Here is a 14,666-nt window from a genome sequence, read left to right as displayed (position 1 = left end):
CTGAAATCAGAATTAGAACTCATAGCTCTAATTTATAATAAGGCTAAGTGCTTACCTGGTTGAATACTGCTTATATGGCCAACGTTTCTGGTTGAAAATATATCCCACCAAATCAAGAGTTACCAGTTCAGCCTCCCCAAATCTTGTTTCCTATAATGTATTTAGAACTGCACGCAATTGTGCAGTGCATAATTCTTCAGTTGCCTTGCTGGATTATAGGATAACAATTCCCAGTATCTGTCTTCATTAGAAATGGTAATACTGAGTATGCTGAGCAAGTTTAAGTTTAATATTTTGTTTCAATTTATTGTTGTAGGTAATGCACTTACAGCCCAGCTCAAGTCAGGTAAATGAGCTGGAGTATTTCCTAAATCAGTTTCCCAGACAACAGATTTGCATGGCTTACTGCTCCTCAGTTTGGAGATTTTTTCTCTTCTTAAAAATGTACTGAACAAAGTTCTAGTCTTTTTAATTTTAAAAAAATATCACCATTTTGCAAGGTTTTCACTATTAATAAAGAAAAAGGGAACACTTTCACAAAGAATAAGGTTTCCAATTATATATATCCAATTGGTCATTTTAATTTATTTATTGTCATTTACTGTCATTGAGACATTTTTCCTCTAAAGTTCTGACAGTAGAAACATTAAGATGTTTTAAAATTGGATTGATTCTTCCTTTCCTGAACCTCAGACACTAAGTTATGTGCGCTTAAGCTATAGTAATAAGCACACTGCTATGAGATAAATGGTAAACAAAGACCCCAAATCACTGTGTAGGGTAATGAAAATAATACAAGAATAAAAGTTATATGATGTTGGTTAAAGAGGAAAGTAGATATTATATTCTGTACTTACACTTGCATACATTTATGTGTTTTGTACTCACACTATGCTGCATACTGTGAAAGATACAAATTATTAGATTGATATGTTAAAGATGCTTAAGGTAGTACAGTAAAAATATTTTATAGGATAATTTGGGATGAGCTGCATAAGAAACAAATCACAAAGTCAGAGCTCCGGTATATCACGCATACTAAATACACGACAATAAAAATTTTATATGTTTCCATCATGCTGTTTTATGTCAAATAGTTAATAGGGAAAAACTGTATTAGAAATGCTTTTGAAGTCTAAAGACGTTTCATTATTGGTATCTTTTTTTATGTTAATTCTACCATAAAACTAGCAACTGTGGTGTCATGTACATGTCTCTTCATGAGAAGTATAACCTCACCAACAAAAAATTGCCAACATTTACACACCTTTTCAAAATTACCTAAAATAGGGTGATAAGCTTTTACACATTCATAGACAAACTGATATGAAGTTACACATGAAGTCCAATATTTCACAAGAGGGCCTGGCTGTTTTCCTGCCAGGAATACAGCTGTCTGAGATGAGACAATCCTCCCTAGACTTCCCCCAAGGCCCCCTCCACTACCTGCAGATTATCCTGTAGCTCTATAGCCTCCTGCAGATCTGTCAGCTTCTTGGTTAGATACAAGATAACAAAACAAGGAGGTAAGGTCAACAGTTAGTATAGAAGCACATCATAAAACGAGAGACAGAAACTGTAAGCAGAAGAAAGTGTCAGCTCATTGGCAGGGACAGTAGATCCCTGGCAAGGCAACTTAGTTTTCTCACACTCTCCCCCAGTTTATTTCATAGGCTGTGAAAGGCAAAGGTTAGAAAGAACAATTAGTTTCCTAAGCTGGTTTAACACTGCAATGGGCAACAGATGTTGGATGGAAGCAGGATTTCAAAAAACTGGAATTGATTGGGAGAGGCACAAATGGAAGCAGGAAAAATAACTTGAACTGTGGGAAACTACTAATAAGAAAAGCAGTACAAGTGAGGAAAACACCAATCAATTAATTCAGGAACAGCACCGGAAACTGGACTCAGCAGGAATGGGAGTCACATCTGTACTTCTACGGATGGAAGGTACAGCATGTCACACTAGTTGAGGAGCTTCCCCAAGACAGTAAGGATTTCAAGTGTGTGTATGAAAAAGGGAAAGAGAAGAAGAGGGAGAGAATGAGTGAGAGAGAAAATGAGAGGGAGAGAGAAGAGAGGGAGAGAGAATAAGAAGTAGAATGCTGGCTCATGGAAAGTCAACAGCATCCTTTTCACTAAATCAATGGAGCCAATGTTCTACCTAAAAAAATGAAATAACAATATGCTCTGGATATGAAGAAAGCGAAAATTATTTTATTTGTGGGACGGGTACTTTTGCTGCTTCATTTAGTCTAAATGAGGAGAGAAAATTGTATTGCTCTGTTGTTCTGTTTATTACTGATTTATTTTTTTGTAAACACCTCACATTCATTTCTTCAACAGGCTTTTAGAGTTCATAAGAAAGGTTCTAGGAATGGTAAACTTATGGAAGGTTGCTCCAATGAAATGATATATAGGTCATTATACGTTTACTGTTGCTTCAATAACTCCTAAAATAATTCTCTTCTTTCTCTTTAAGCCTGGATTGTCGTTATTTTTGTTAGGATGACCAATGTTATTTCCTTTCATGAGGCCTTTGCTGTCATAATGCAACAACTCTCTTCTTTTGATTTCTTCTTCCCCCTCTACCAAAGCTGCTCCTAACAGGAATAATTCTGCATCTCCTAGAGTATGGATGTTCATCTGTGATAGTTCACCTGTAGTCTACCAGAACAGGTAATACCATGGGGCTTTTTTGGGCAAAAGGGAGGAAGAAGGAAGGAAATATCCCTCTTACCCTTGAACTTCTGCTAATTCAACTAGTTTTTGGTAATGGTGTGAAATATGCTAAATACTTTTTCACCAGAGCAATTTAGAAAGGTGATGAATGAAAGACGTGGGCTGCCCTTTCTTTTACTGTCATGATTTACAAACTCATAAAAGTTATTATTCACTGACACCACTCCAGCAACTACAGTTTTTTGAAGTTTTTTCTTACATATTTTTCCTCCTGCAACCTAAAGCAGGATCTGAATCAAAAATTGGACAGGATTGCAGACATATGAATTGGATTATACTCATGACAAAGGAGAAAGATTCAACAAGTGGCTGTCTAATGCAAGCATTCAGGTAGAAAACAAAAGCACATCTAATATTAGTGCGATTTTCAAGATAATTTCATTCTGAAACACTATATATGTCTTGAGAAGAACTACAGTGGTTTGCCAGAGGAGTTTCTTACTGACATACTGTATTCCATGCAAAGAGTATTGTGGTTTCTCTATCAGTTCCACGCAAAGCAACTGTTCTTTCAGAAATGGATTTCATAAAATTCACTTAATGGCCTCAATGCAGTGAATTTTAACTAAGAAAAATGAAATTAAAATAAAAAAAAATCATCTACTGCCTGAACATGTTCTCACATATAAGAAAATAATAACAACCATAGATGGGATAAAAATTAATTAATAGACTCCCAACTTACTGAAACTGTCAACAAAGTGGAAAACAAAAGAAATTTCTCATTTAGAAATTTAGGAATGATTCTAAAAGGGCAACACAGGTCATTCAGAAATATTATGAGTCCGTAAGACTCCTATAAGGATACTGGCTCCAGCAACCCTATTCCAAGGAACCATGAATCAGATTTAGTGGACAACACAGAATTCATCTAGGTACCAAACCCCATATACTTCTAGAATTTAAATACAGATTTGTAGAGAGTGTACACTGCAGAAAGTTTGCAAAGAAAACCCTGTCATACTTCCTCCCCAATCATCAGCTGACCAACTAAAACACATAAGAAATGTCAGAAGAATCCCGAAGGTACCAGCAAAGTTCAAGGCCATCCTAGATGCTGCAGCCATGTCAAACATGGCCCATTCACTTTCTGGAGTTACCAGACTATTTGAAGATAATTGATCCCTTATTTAGCTATAGTTAAATCTTTTTCATAGTCTCATACTTCCAGGAGAAACTTAGCATAAAAAGAACAGAACAGCAATGTATTTAAAAGCAGAATGGAAATGCGTTACCAGGCTCAAAGGTCCACTTTATTAATGCATTTAGATCTTGATCTGCCAGAACAATTAACGACCAATGCATTCTCTTAAACAGATACGGAAAATCTGTAGACCTGAGCTGGCCCTGACTTAATTTCATACTAAATATGGCTACATGGTAATTTCCACATTCATTATGGGCATATAATACCACGAGGCCTATCACAAGTCTTAGAAAATGTTATTCAACATGTAGAGTCTCTGCTGTCACAGTGAGTTTGCAGCCATAAAAAGAAGCAAGAGTGAGGGGTACTGTTACCCACTCATTTAGCCAAGTCCATATTACCTGGCAACACAGATGGAATCTCTAGATTCCCTTTATTACTATACCTAAGTATTCTTCAGCTAGCTTTTTCTGCTTTGAAGAAGTACAATACACATCTCTTCCAGCTTTACAAGTAAGAAAAGATCCACTGGTCGATCAAATATTGACCCAAAATACTGATTTAAACACACACATATAAAATCATTTTCTCTCTTTGAATTTCACATAGGATGATTGATTCATTCAGGATGTCTGTGAGCAAATCTCTCCAAAGAGCATGTATGTATGCAAACGTTGGCTCAACTGTATTCTGTAACCCACAAAACTGCTGAATATCAAAGATGTTCCCGTGAACGATTTGGTATCCTATATACAAAACTGTAGGTTGTAACAAAAGGCACTACTTGTTGTGTATGCCAAAAGACCCATTTTAATCTTAGCGTTCATGGGTTTATAACTAAAGTTGAGCACATGGGGTTTTGTTGCTGGTTAGGGACCCATTTTGCACTGTCACCTGGTTTCTCCTTTGTACCTTCAGTAAACTGAAACAGTGTGGTGTGTTAACCCTGGCTGGACACGAGGTGCCCACCAAAGTTGCTCTATCATTCCCCCTCCTCAGATGGACAGGGGAGAGAAAACATAACGAAAGGCTCGTGGGTCAAGACATGGGCAGGGAGATCACTCAGCAATTACCTTCATGGGCAAAACAGACTCTACTTGGGGAAAAATTAATTTATTACCAATCAAATCAGAGTAGGATAATGAGAAATAAAAGCAAATCTTAAAAATCTTAAAAACGCTCCCCCCCCTTCCTCCTGGGCTTAACTTCACTCCCAAATTCTCTTACCGCCTCCCCTGCAGCAGCGCAGGGGGACGGGGAATGGGGGTTGTGGTCAGTTCATCATACATTGTCTCTGCTGCTCCTTTCTCCTCAAGGCGAGGACTCCTCACACTCTTCTCCTGCTCCATTGTGGGGTCCCTCCCCACAGGAGACAGTCCTTCATGAACTTCTCTAACATGAGTCCTTCCCACAGGCCAGTAGTGAGTCCATCTTGGAGCCAGCTGGCATTGGCTCTACCGGACACAGGGGAAGCTTCTAGCAGCTTCTCACAGAAGCCACTCCTGTAGTTCCCCTGCTACCAAAACCTTGCCACGCAAACCCAATGAAAACAGTGAAGCGCAAGAACTGCTGGAAGCTCTGTTGTACTGATCTGTGCTTAGAGAGTAAGAAAGTTGCCATACATTTAGGTACACAAGGTCCTTCTTCGACAAAATGCAGTGTTCCATTGTTCCAATATCTGTTTCTGCTAAAAAAGTTGTTCACTGAGAACAAGGGTATTAATGATACCCTATTTTCATAAATATTTAAAATGGGAGAGATATAAATTGGGACCCATTGTCACACAGTGACCCTGCCCTTGAGCTTTTCACACAATAGCACTGGAAAGTGCTTTCAGTAGAATCAGGTGCCCTCTGGATTGAGCGCAGAAACCCTTCCACAACTAAGCATACTCTTTCCAAACCACTGTCAAACAGCAGCACGTTAACATTACTTATAGTACCATTTCTCCCCTACCACTTCTCTTTTACTTCCTCTGTAGAGATGATCATCTATGTTGCTACTCCAGTTATGCCATTACTTTTACTCATTTTCAATTATGTTTATCAGCTCCCACACCAGTGTTTAAGAATACTTCTAGTCATGTTTGTTTCTTGATATGGATGGATGCAGTCAAAGACAAATTCATGTGAAGCCTATGCTCCAAGTCTCAAGGCTATGCTCCAGTCAAATGCAAGCTAACTGATTTAGAAAGTGTTTACGAAAAAATGTGTTTAAATGTTTAAAAAATGTTTAAATGTGTTTAAGAAAAGACTGGACATGGCACTTAGTGCCATGGTCTAGTTGACAGGGTGGTGTAAGGGCAACGGTTGGACTCGATGATCCCTGAGGTCTCTTCCAACCTGGTTGATTCTGTGATTCTGTGAGAAGCTGTCTTAGTGAAGCACTGCACTAAAGTTAACAAGTCCTGCTACTAATCACATCTTTAGTCTTTTTCTGTTTCAAACCACCATATTTTCTACATTACCTCATAGAAGAAACTGTCAAAAAGAAATGGTACTGGATGGGGAAACAGCAGACTTAATTCTATGCCTGTTTTGCTACTGACTGTGAACAAGCCAGGCTACCGATTCCCATCACATCATTTGTCTGCCTTATTCATTTAAACTGTAAGCTCTGCAAGGCAGGGAATATCTCTTACAAACTGTTTTCAAAGAGCTTCTTCACACAAGGGGATTTTGAGTTCTCCAAGAAAGGGCAAGCCTGGACTACTATCATACTGCTTCTATTACCAGTAGTAAATTTCAAATTGTTGGCATTGAGCAAAATTGTGTATCAATAAATATTACATATTTTGCATCCAGAAGGCTTTTTAACCAATTTTGCTGTTCTCGTAGGCAAGGACAATATTCTTGTAAGCAGTCATCTCCCATTGCAAAACTTCAATGTTCCTGATAGACAGCTACCTCCTGTTTATTCCTTTGGTGACTCTGTTATGGTTCTGTTCTTCTTTCACCCATATGACTGCCACAAGACCTTACCACTGTTCTCAAATACTCATGACAGCCTTCTGAAAGAATTCCTATTTTGGGTATATATTAATTAATTACTTCTATTCATTCCAAAGTGAACTGCAATCAGCAAGGAGCTCTTCATCATTCTTCAGAATATTTAGCATCCTTAAAGTGACACCATTTGCTGTGCTTTTAGGAAGCAGCTTATTGCTCTAATTCCTCCTTATGAGATCCAAATTTGCAGGTTTCATTCTTCATCCGGTCATTACTAATCTTTCCTTACCATGGCTGTACTTGCCCTTTAGTCACTAGTTAAAATACTGATCTCCCCTGTGCACAGTTGAATCAGTGTCTAATCTTCCTCTCCTTTTTCAAGGACAAAACACTTATCTGAGGTACCAAATTAAATGTTTCCACACATACTTAACTTCTATCCTTCCTACATTTTATTTACTGTTGTTGTTGATATAAAATTACTTATTTAAGATCTCAACTTGGCACTTTCTTCCTTATAATGATTTCTCTTTAATGTTTGTTCATTCCAGCTTCATTTCTTTTTTACAGGTTTCGGCTACCATGAAAGATTTTTTCCTTTTCCCCAAATAGAAAAATAAATGCAGCTTTCACATTCTCATTTATGTTTTGTATCAGCTGCTTGAGATCCTAAAGTAGCTGTCAAGACAAATCTAGTTGTTCTGTGAGCTGTGAAACCAATAAAGTATGATATCCTGGAGTATTTCCTATACCCCTGCCCCATACTCCTGCAATTATGGCAGCTTTTCACATGTCCTCTATACTCTCATTATCTGTAACAAAGGCAAGTGTAGAGTCCTGCACCTAGGGAAGAATAACCCCATGCACCAGTACAGGTTGGGGGTTGACTTGCTGGAAAGCAGCTCTGCAGAGGAGAACCTTGGAGTCCTGGTGGACAACAAGTTCACCATGAGCCAGCAATGTGACCTTGTGACCAAGAAGGGCAGTGGTATCCTGGGATGCATTAGGAAGAGTGTGGCCAGCAGGTGAAGGGAAGTCATCCTCCCCCTCTACTCTGCCCTAGTGAGGCCACACCTGGAGTACTGTGTCCAGTTCTGGGTCCCCCCAGTTCAAGAAAGACAAGGAACTACTGGAGAGAATCCAGCGGAGGTCTATGAAGATGACTAGAGGACTGGAGCATCTCCCTTACGAGGAGAGGCTGAGGGAGCTGGGTCTGTTTAGCCTGGAGAAGAGAAGACTGAGGGGGGATCTTATCAATGCTTACAAATACCTTAGGGGTATTTGTCAAAAGGATGAAGCCAGTCTCTACTCAATGGTGCCCAGTGACAGGACAAGGGGCAATGGGCACAAACTGAAACATGGGAAGTTCCATCTCAATATGAGGAAAAACTTCTTTACTCTGAGGGTGACAGAGCACTCGAACAGGCTGCCCAGGGAGGTTGTGGAGTCTCCTTCCCTGGAGATATTAAAAATCCACCTGGACGCAACCCTGTTCAACGTGCTCTAGGTGAACCTGCTTTAGCAAAGGGTTGGACTAGATGATCTCCAGAGGTCCCTTCCAACCCCAGCCGTTCTGTGATTCTGTAATACTATCATTTCTCCTTCCTGACATCTAGATTGTCCCACAGGATCTTGAGCAAATAAGTTCAAAAGTAATTTACGAAAAATGGAAGGACAAAATAGTCTTACTAGAAATTCTACGTTACCATAAAATGAATAACTTAAAAGCGTCATCTGAGTACAAATCTGTTGTATTTTTCTTATTCTCCTTGCAATTCCGTAGGTCTAGAAAACAAGAGCTAGTTAACTTGTATGTGATGTTAACTCTGAAATTACAGATGCAACATAACTGCCAGCAGTTAGTATTTCACTAGTACTCAAGTTTTACTAGCATTTGGCTTCTTATGCAAAAAGCCCCAAACAGCCTACCACAGAAAGTCAAACACCTCAAACCCTCAACAGTTCTTCTTGTGCTGGCAAATTTCCACAGTAAATAAATACATATACACAAAGATATGACAGAAAAAAAGTGCAAACACAGAAGCAGAGACATACACTTAATTAAATATCAAGAATAAAAATGTAGTTGATACACCACTGATGATGATATTAATCATTGCAATATTTCAGACACTTAAATACAGAAGTATGGATTATAGCATCTGAAACAGCTTTTGAACTTCCTACCTGTTTTAGAAGCTGAGAGTCAAAGCAACGAGTCTAGGTCCAGTTTACTAAATAATAAAAATTCTTTACTACACATGGTAATTCTGACATTCCAATGAAGTAAATTAAGTCATCAGCAGGCCTGTATATTTGGAAAGCAATTTTTAATTTACCCTGGCAACATATTGTATGTTGTAGTCAACAACAAACTTGGTTGCAAGTGTAAAACTGGGCTCAAAATCCGTGTTTCACGCTGACATAAAATGGCAGTAGCACCAATACCTACAGGAAATGCTAAGTGGTTCAGAAGCTTCTAACAGAACACAGACACCCAAATCTAGCAACTGGCAACTGACAACTTCTACAATTCACATTACTTATTTTTTTTTATTCTTACATTTTCATATATATGTTTTCACATATAAGTAAGTGAAGCACGTTGCCGTGAATATATGCGTCAAAACTATCCACAGGTGATGCATTGGAGACTGACAACAATTCGCATTTCTGTACCTTTCTTTGTGTGTTGAAACTCCCTAAAACCCTTTGCAAAGCAATAAATATCATGCCCAAGGAGAAATAGTGATAGGTCATCAATACAATAGTGACTTTCTGTACCCAGGTTTAGCAGCCATTCTAAATACAGCAATACTACTGAAATATGAGTGTCAATTAATCTGAAATAGTTCTGCCTCTGAGGGATCTTTTATATAATCACCTGCGCTACTACAGATTGCACCTGCAGTTCTTTGATACCACTGCAGAAGGACAGCAATTTCATTAAATCAGAATTTGCACTTTGTCAAAAGGCCAGTAGGTTTTCCCAAGTTCCCCAAATGTCTTAATTGTGTGATCTTATGGTACGCCCTGGCTATCTGAGTGAACTGCCAAATTCACATACAGGATAAACAAAAATATTTATAAAGCAACTGTGGCAGCACTGGTAAGAGTAGCACAGATAACAAGGAAGAGAAAGTTGAACCTATATTTCCATTACTACCACTCACCACAGATGAACACCCCTCTGCCATTTATTGAAGAGAACAGTTAGCTAACCTTCAGGAGCTGAAATTCAGACATCTCCCTTATGAGGAGAGGCTGAGGGAGCTGGGTCTCTTTAGCTTAGAGAAGAGGAGACTGAGGGGTGACCTCATTAATGTTTATAAATATGTAAAGGGCAAGTGTCATGAGGATGGAGCCAGGCTCTTCTCAGTGACATCCCTTGACAGGACAAGGGGCAACGGGTGCAAGCTGGAACACAGGAGGTTCCGCATAAATATGAGGAAAAACTTCTTTACGGTGAGGGTGACCGAACACTGGAACAGGCTGCCAGAGAGGTTGTGGAGTCTCCGTCTCTGGAGACATTCAAAACCCGCCTGGACGCGTTCCTGTGTGACATGGTCTAGGTAATCCTGCTCCGGCAGGGGGATTGGACTAGATGATCTTTCGAGGTCCCTTCCAATCCCTAACATTCTGTGATTCTGTGATTCCTACTTATAGCCACTCTTCCATGCTCCCTGCTACTTTCTGAGCTTCACATGTTTATGAGCTCAGTGGTTCGGAGTACACTTCTGTGGGCTTTCTGACCTGGAACCACCCCTCCAGCAGCACGTTCACTTGCGCGTGCGCGCAGCAGTACATGGAGTAGCAGCAGCCCTGTAGCTATCCTCCAGGGGTCACAATTGGGTTACAAATTCTGTAAAATGTGATGACTGTGCAACCTGATTTAGAGCAATTTATTCACATCCTTCTTCATTAAGATTCAAATGGAATAAGTAAGATAGAAATTGAACAGATACAGAAATTGTGCATGGCTTGCTTCTGTAGTCAGTAAACATTTATTCACTAGACACGGCTCTCTCGTGCTCTCTCTCTCGTATTCTCTCTCTTCCCCTATCCTTCCTGCTTGCTGTTTTAATGCATAATTAAGAAGGTCAGAATTAATGAAGCAGTGTGGAGTAAAGTTCAAGGAATCCCCAGGCACTATTTATTCTATTAGATCTCAGGCATGAATGTCAGATTGGCAGCATTAGAGGCAGAGGCAGTGTAGCTGGCAGCAGTCCAGAAGCAAAGCTACCAAGGGAGACTTACCTGCAGTGTCAAGTCATTGCTGAGTTCCCTCCCTGCAAAAATCACCCGCAGCTGGTCAGCTGGAACTCCCTGTCGCTGGGCAACCACCTCTTTCAGCTGGAGGATGCTGGCATCCGAACCAACCTCCACCGGGAAGCCATGGCTGGAGTTGAACCTGACAAACACTGAACAAGAGCAAAACACCTTTTAAAGTGAGTATTTCTCATGAGGTGTTTGTATCAGAGTGACTACAAGAGGCTTACTCTTCAATTTCAGAAAACATGTACTATTTTCAGAGAAAAGCTATTAATACCATTTTGAAATCCACCACAGAACAGTTAGTGACAAAACCCGTGTATTTCTCCTTAGCAGTGTTAGAAATTACAGAGAACAGTAGAATCAAAAAAGACCCAACTAGGCAGCTACGTAATCATTAATTGGCACAATAGATTTTCAGTTCAGTCCAAACCTTAGCGGGCACGCAGCACACGTGCTTTCTATGCCCCTCATGCTCTTCCCCACTGCATATAACAAATAAATGTAGGAAACTGAGGTATGCTTTAGAGCCAAAATGCATTAAATAACACAGGGGAAAACAAATCCTTGTTACACAGTAAAGCACGGTCATATAAACTGGTTTCCCACAGATATAATTCCACAGAAGATAATGACAGAGAGAAAATCACAGGCTAGCAGAAATGTTTGGGAGTGTTGTATTAGAGCATGGGCTTTTCAGAGTTCACTAAAATATCTGCAGTACATAACTCCTGCTGGCATCCACCTTCAGTGCAGAAAATCACTACTGCACCACTCATATCATTTTTAGAGCTGCAGCAACTGGTTTACACATCCAGAGAAGCCTGGCAAACTCATAAGCTTCCTGCCATTCAGCTGGCAGAGCTGTTTTTCATAAGGAGTCTGAATGTGCTCATTGAGCCCACAGTCAGGAGAACGACTACAAGAACTACGAAACAGGAAAATACCTCATTACATACATATCAGTCACAGAGATGGTATGAACAATAGGTCCACAGGCAGGAAGCAAAGGAATTAGCAAAACCCAATATAAACCAAAAAATCATTTATATCAATTAGATAGTGGGTACCTGTCACCTTGGGTATTGACTGTAACAGCCAGTCTCTTCTTAAAGATTTATTTCCCATTCCCACTGCAATGTTTTAGCTGATGATGTTACTCCTTTGCATTTTTGATGACTGACAGAAGCATAAGCTCAGAAGTATTTATAAAGAAAGAACTATTTTTAAAACCGAAAATTAGATTTTTATGATTTTTCAAACACATAGTCTACCTGACCACTCCAAAGTTGTCAGATACTTTAAGAGCATTTGCATATGACTGAGGATGTTGCCATTGTTTTGCTGAGCAACAAATGTTGTAAAGATTTGCAATTCCACATCTTCAATTCAGATTTGGCTAATCTTTAAGGGACAAGGCCATATACCAATAAAATTTTACAGAACATTTTAAGTTTTGCACTTGAAAGTGCCCTCTTAGTGTACTAAAATGCAGGGTAAGACTGCATAATGCTGTGTCAGGCAGGGTGCAGTACATATGCCCTGCAGTGTGTTACACAGTCTCCCGTGGCATATTTTGTTACTGGTTTTGATTTCTATTTAAAGGTGTTCTCAAAATAACTAAACTGTGCAAGCTGTATATTCAGAAAAATCAGCAGAATTTGAATTTCGATTGTGGTTTGGAGAGGAAAGGACGATCTATACGACAAAAAGTAGTTCCAGCTAATGGAACTGAACATTTTCCATCTTTCCAGTAACACTCATAATGCTCAACTGTAAACGACATTATCTGAGCCAGTAGCAAAATACATAGTTAAATCAATGGGGAATTGTCCTGGCTGGAGTAGGACAGACTTTTCAGTTAAGTTTCTTTTAAGTGACTACCTTCTGAAGTTGACTACACACGCCTGTTACTGTGGGAACTGGGGTTCCTATTGGGTCTCTTTGTTCCATAACGGAAGGGACTGTAAAGTGTTGCACCTGTGGGGAGGGGCAGACAGGACAGGTGACCCAAACCTGACCAACAGGATATTCCATCCCCCCCACGTGATGTACTCAGTTAAAAGCTGGGGGACCACGAGGATTGCGCTTTTTTCCGCTATGGCCGACACCCTGGGAGGACTCTGCCCGTGCTCCTGCCTTCGCTCCTGAACCCGGTTCCCATCTGCCGCCGTGTCTGGTTTGGGACTGCCCAGTGCCTGCCCTGCAGTGTCAGCGGTGACGTGGTCGTCATCGGGGGGAGCTCTGTAGCAGTTTTGTATATAGGTCATTATTTATTATACTCCTCCTTTTCATTGTTATTGTTTATTAAAACTGTTTTAACCTTCCAACCCGTAAGTCTCTCTCCCTGTTCTCTTTCCCTTTTCCCCTCTGGGGAATGAGATGGTTAACAGAGAGCATCTGCTATATGTTTAACCGCCCACCCCACCTTAAACAGTGACAGGAATATACTTTTTAAATATGCTGAGCTCTATCGGACTATGTGCGTATATATTTTTTTATACATTTATATAGATATACTCACATACACACATAAAATGCATACATGTGTACTTTCAAAGACTTCTTCCTAACTAATAAATAAGCCTCTTTAGCCTTACGAAAGCCAATGCTATTGTTTTGGAAACGAAAAAAAGTTAGCAAGTTAACTCTGCAAATTAAATATGCTGGGAAGAGGTAAGTGCTTGATAAAAGAAGTATAAACAAGTGTAATTTAAATGAATTATAAAGCAGTACTCATTTTTAAAGAGAGTATAAATCCGACACACTTACTGCAAGCATAATTCGTGTTCACCATCAACAATCCCCACCCCTTCCCTCAAAAAAGTGTATTTTTATTCGCTTCCAACAGGTATAGTCTCCTCCTCACAATGTGTACAAGGCAGCAGAAGTTTCAGTCTCACAATTGTAACCACAAGCAAACACGGGAAACGGGTGTATGAGTGCAACATTTTGCACTCCACAGCAAAGACTACAACTACTCTCTTACAAGCCTGAAGAGCTAACTCAGAAAAATGTTCTAATCCACAAATATTTTGCCCTTAAACACATTTATTCTATTATAAAGTCTGCAATCCATCAACTCTTTTTAACGTAAAAGAACAGAAGAGACATTTGCTTACTTGCACAGAGCATAAAAAGTTTAAATACAAAACTTCAGTCTGTGGAATAAAACCAGAATTTAATCAATATAATATTTCAAGCTGTCTTTTTAGGAAAAAAGAAACTTATTATTTTCTTTTTGACATTTCACATCAATAATTAAATAATCACTATCAGGTTGATGCTCTTAACAGCACACGTTATTCAAGAGATCACAGCTGAAGTTATGCGACATTTGAGACCTCTTCCAAAGAACACACACTTTGAAAATACTTAGAATTTAAAGCTTGTCTACTGGAATTTAAATAAATATTGGCTGAACAGAAGATTAGAGAATTTACCTGAGGCCTAAACTGCTGATGGAAATCCAAAGGAAATAAATCAAGTTACTAAAATTAAGAAGTAGCCACACCAAGCTGAAGAAAGGAGGTTCCATTTGGAGCTTCTGTGAGATGT

At 39.4% G+C, this 14,666-nt stretch overlaps 1 protein-coding gene across 3 annotated transcripts in view; it reads right to left on the bottom strand.

Moving 5' to 3' along the window:
- The window catches only part of PRKN (parkin RBR E3 ubiquitin protein ligase), an 852,414-nt gene that overhangs the window by 676,916 nt on the left and 160,832 nt on the right, over positions 1-14,666 (bottom strand). For all 3 annotated transcript variants that reach the window (XM_068405902.1, XM_068405892.1, XM_068405910.1), the window contains exon 2: positions 11,094-11,257. In XM_068405902.1, the coding sequence (XP_068262003.1) occupies positions 11,094-11,257 (164 nt within the window). The remainder of the gene's footprint in view (positions 1-11,093; positions 11,258-14,666) is intronic.

The sequence above is a fragment of the Nyctibius grandis genome, chromosome 1, assembly GCF_013368605.1.
Source record: "Nyctibius grandis isolate bNycGra1 chromosome 1, bNycGra1.pri, whole genome shotgun sequence".
Classification (NCBI taxonomy): domain Eukaryota; kingdom Metazoa; phylum Chordata; class Aves; order Nyctibiiformes; family Nyctibiidae; genus Nyctibius; species Nyctibius grandis.
The sequence above is the reverse complement of the archived record's forward strand: the minus strand, read 5'-3'. Positions and strand labels throughout refer to the sequence as shown.